General features: G+C 58.0%; 1 protein-coding gene across 1 annotated transcript in view; it reads right to left on the bottom strand.

The window, feature by feature from the left end:
• Positions 1–4,497, bottom strand: part of LOC107307205 (arf-GAP with Rho-GAP domain, ANK repeat and PH domain-containing protein 1-like) — a gene marked incomplete at its 3' end in the record, with an annotated part of 58,781 nt that overhangs the window by 20,287 nt on the left and 33,997 nt on the right. The window contains exons 7-8 of the mRNA XM_015850680.1: positions 2,578–2,713; positions 427–529 (exon numbers count right to left, since the gene is read on the bottom strand). Coding sequence (XP_015706166.1) covers positions 427–529; positions 2,578–2,713 — 239 coding nt within the window. The remainder of the gene's footprint in view (positions 1–426; positions 530–2,577; positions 2,714–4,497) is intronic.

The following is a 4,497-nucleotide window of genomic DNA, read 5'->3' as shown; positions in this document are numbered from 1 at the left end:
GGGCAGGATAGGGGGTTATGTGGGGCACTATGGGGCAGGATATAGGGTTATATGGGGCACTATGGGGCAGGATATAGGGTTATATGGGGCACTATGGGGCAGGATAGGGGGTTATGTGGGGCAGGATATGGGGCAGGATAGGGGGTTATGTGGGGCACTATGGGGCAGGATATAGGGTTATGTGGGGCACTATGGGGCAGGATAGGGGGTTATGTGGGGCAGGATAGGGAGTTATGTGGGGCAGGATATGGGGCAGGATATAGGGTTATGTGGGGCACTATGGGGCAGGATATAGGGTTATATGGGGCACTATGGGGCAGGATAGGGGGCTATGTGGGGCATTAAGGGATATGGGGCAGGATATGGGGGTTATGTGGGTTACTTATGGGTCCAGCCCCACACCTGCCCCATAGATGTGGGTCGTACCTTGGCGATGGATCGCAGCCATTGCTGGGCTTCATTGGGGTCGTTGAGGCCGAACAGGTAGAGCCGCTCCGAGTCCAGGTACAGCTCGAAGGTGAACGGCAGCCTGTGGGGCGGGATATGGGGCGGCTATGGGACAGCTATAGGGCAGGATATGGGGCAGCTATGGGGCAGGAGTGGGGCGGGATATGGGGCAGCTATGGGGCAGGAGTGGGGTGGGATATGGGGCAGCTATGGGGCAGGAGTGGGGCAGGATATGGGGCAGGATTGCCACTGGATATGGGGTGGCTATTGGGGGCTATGGGGCAGCTATGGGGGGTCTACTGGGCCCTTCTATGGGGGCAGCTATGGGGCAGGAGTGGGGTGGGATAATGGGGCAGCTATGGGGTTCTATGGGGCAATTCTATAGGGGCCAGCTATGGGGCAGGAGTGGGGGTGGGATATGGGGCAGCTATGGGGCAGAATGGGGCTGGCATATGGGCAGGAGGTGGGGTGGGAATATTGGGGCAACTATGGGGCAGGAGTGGGGCAGGATATGGGGCAGCTATGGGGCAGGAGTGGGGCAGGATATGGGGCAGGATGTGGGGCAGGAGTGGGGGACTATGGGGCAGCTATGGGGAGCCTATGGGGCAGCTATGGGCTTCTATGGGGCACTTCTATAGGGGCAGCTATGGGGCAGGAGTGGGGCAGGATATGGGGCAGCTATGGGGCAGCTATGGGGGGCCTATTGGGCCCTTCTATAGGGGCACCTCTATAGGGGCAGGAGTGGGGTGGGATGGGGGGGCAGCTATGGGGCGGGATATGGGGCAGCTATGGGGGCCTATGGGGCACTTCTATAGGGGCAGCTATGGGGCAGGATATGGGGCAGGAGTGGGGCTGGATATGGGGCAGCTATGGGGCACTTCTATAGGGGCAGCTATGGGGCAGGAGTGGGGCGGAATGGGGAGCAGCTATGGGGGGCCTATGGGGCTGCCCCATAGCGACCCATTATCTCACCCCAGTGTTGGTCGGGACCCCCAAGTGTGGGGCAGGTTAGGGATCATATGGGTCCCATCTATTGGGGTCACTCCATTGTGCCCCATAGCTTTACATAGGGGATGGTTGGGACCCCCAAGTGTGGGGCAGGTTTGGGGTCCTATGTGTCCCATCTATTGGGGTCACCCCATTGTACCCCTGCCCCATAACACCCCATATCACCCCATAACACCCCATATCACCCCATAACACCCCATAGCTCCTCCATGGGGCCAATTCTATGGGTCGCAGTGGGTCGCTATGGGGCAGGTTTGGGTCCTATGGGTCCCTTCCTATTGAGGTCACCCCATTGTACCCCTGCCCCATAACCTCCTCTAGGACCCCATTTCACCCCATAGCTCTGATTCTATGGATCTCTATGGGTCGCTATGGGTCGCAGTGGGTCGCTATGGGTCTCTATGGGTCTCTATGGGTCGCAGTGGGACGCTATGGGTCTCTATGGGTCTCTGTGGATCTCTATGGGTCTCTATGGGTCACTATGGGTCGCTATGGGTCACAGTGGGTCCCTATGGGTTTCTATGGGTCGCTATGGGTCGCAGTGGGTCGCTATGGGTTGCTATGGGTCTCTATGGGTCCCTGTGGGTCTCTATGGGTTGCTATGGGTCCCTATGGGTCGCTATGGGTCTCTATGGGTTGCTATGGGTCTCTATGGGTCCCTATGGGTCGCTATGGGTCTCTATGGGTCGCTATGGGTCTCTATGGATCTCTATGTGTCCCTATTGGTCGCTATGGGTCTCTATGGGTCCCTATGGGTCCCTATGGGTCTCTATGGGTCCCTATGGGTCGCTATGGGTCTCTATGGGTTGCTAAGGGTCTCTATGGGTCTCTATGGGTCGCTATGGGTCGCTATGGGTCTCTATGGGTCCCTATGGGTCTCTATGGGTCGCTGTGGGTCGCTATGGGTCTCTATGGGTCACTGTGGGTCTCTATGGGTCGCTATGGGTCTCTATGGGTCTCTATGGGTCCCTATGGGTCTCTATGGGTCTCTATGGGTCTCTATGGGTCTCTATCGATCTCTATGGGTCCCTATGGGTCTCTATGTGTCTCTATGGGTCCCTATGGGTCTCTATGGGTCGCAGTGGGTCTCTATGGGTCCCTATGGGTCTCCGTGGGTCGTACCCGTGGCTGTGGGGCGGGTTGTTGACCAGACACACGACGTCGTTCATCCTGATCTCCCCATTCGGGGCCGGGTGTCGTTCGCTCTCGTAGTAACTCAGCAGCCCGTCCTGCAGGGACACCCAGCGGCGGCTGAAATCTGTGGGGCACAGAGAACATGTGGGGCAGAAGGAATCTATGGGGCAGCCATGGGGCCCATAGATATCTATAGGAACCTATAGGCACCCATAGACACCCATAGACACCCATAGAAAGCCATCCTGCAGCGAGACCCAGCGGCGGCTGAAATCTGTGGGGCACAGAGAACATGTGGGGCACAGGGAATCTATGGGGCACCCGTGGGACCCATAGACACCCACAGGGACACATAGACACTCATGGGACCCATAGACACCCATAGACACCCATAGACACCCATAGACACCCGTCCTGCAGCCAGCACCAACGGCGGCTGAAATCTGTGGGGCACAGAGAACATGTGGGGCACAGGGAATCTATGGGGCACAGGGAATCTATGGGGCAGCCATGGGACCCATATATATCTATAGGAACCTATGGGCACCCATAGACACCCATAGACACCCATAGAAAGCCATCCTGCAGCCAGACCCAGCAGAGGCTGAAATCTATGGGGCAGAGGGAATCTATGGGGCAGCTGTGGACCCATACACATCTATAGGGACCCATAGACACCCATGGGACCCATAGACACCCATAGACACCCATGGGACCCATGGGCACCCATAGTCACCCATGGGCACCCATAGACACCCATAGACTGAAATCTATGGCTGAAATCTATGGGGCAGAGACAATCTATGGGGCAGCCATGGGACCCATAGGCATCTATAGGGACCCATAGACACCTATAGACACCCATAGAATTGAATGGGACCCATAGACACCCATAGACACCCGTCCTGCAGCCAGCACCAGCGGCGGCTGAAATCTGTGGGGCACAGAGAATCTATGGGGCAGCTGTGGGGCCCATAGGCACCTATAGGCACCTATAGGGACCTATGGGACCCATAGGAACCCCTAGAAACACATAGGAACCCATAGACACCCATAGACACCCGTCCTGCAGAGACACCCAGTGGCAGCTGAAATCTGTAGGGCACAGGGAATCTATGGGGCAGCCATGGGACCCATAGACACCCATAGGGACACATAGACACCCATGGGACCCATAGGCACCCATAGACACCCATAGGCACCCGTCCTGCAGACAGCACCGATGATGGCTGAAATCTATGGGGCAGAGGGAATCTATGGGGCAGCCATGGGACCCATAGGCATCAATGGGCACCCATGGGACCCATAGGGACCCATAGGCACCCATAGGCACCTATAGAGACCCATAGGGACCCATAGATACCCATAGTCTGAAATATATGGCTGAAATCTATGGGGCAGAGGGAATCTATGGGGCAGCCATGGGACCCATAGGCACCCATAGGGACCCATAGACACTCATGGGACCCATAGGGATCCATAGACACCCGTCCTGCAGCCAGACCCAGCGGCGGCTGAAATCTATGGGGCAGAGAGAATCTATGGGGCAGCCATGGACCCCTATATGTGGGGCACAGGGTGGGTGTCCTCCTGCCCCACATCCTGCCCCACATCCCACCACCTCACGTCCTCCTGCCCCATATCCCCCCCAGCACCCCTATATGTGGGGCACAGGGTGGGTGTCCTCCTGCCCCACATCCCACCCCCCCATATCCTCCTGCCCCACATCCCACCCCCCCATATCCTCCTGCCCCACATCCCCCCCCCAGCACCCATATATGTGGGGCAGAGAGTGGGTGCCCCCCCCCCACGTCCTCCTGCCCCACATCCCCCCCCAGACCCATATATGTGGGGCACAGGGTGGGTGTCCTGCCCCACATCCTGCCCCATATCCCCCCCCAGGACCCC

Source organism: Coturnix japonica, unplaced genomic scaffold (genome assembly GCF_001577835.2).
Source record: "Coturnix japonica isolate 7356 unplaced genomic scaffold, Coturnix japonica 2.1 chrUnrandom509, whole genome shotgun sequence".
NCBI lineage: Eukaryota > Metazoa > Chordata > Aves > Galliformes > Phasianidae > Coturnix > Coturnix japonica.
The sequence above is the reverse complement of the archived record's forward strand: the minus strand, read 5'-3'. Positions and strand labels throughout refer to the sequence as shown.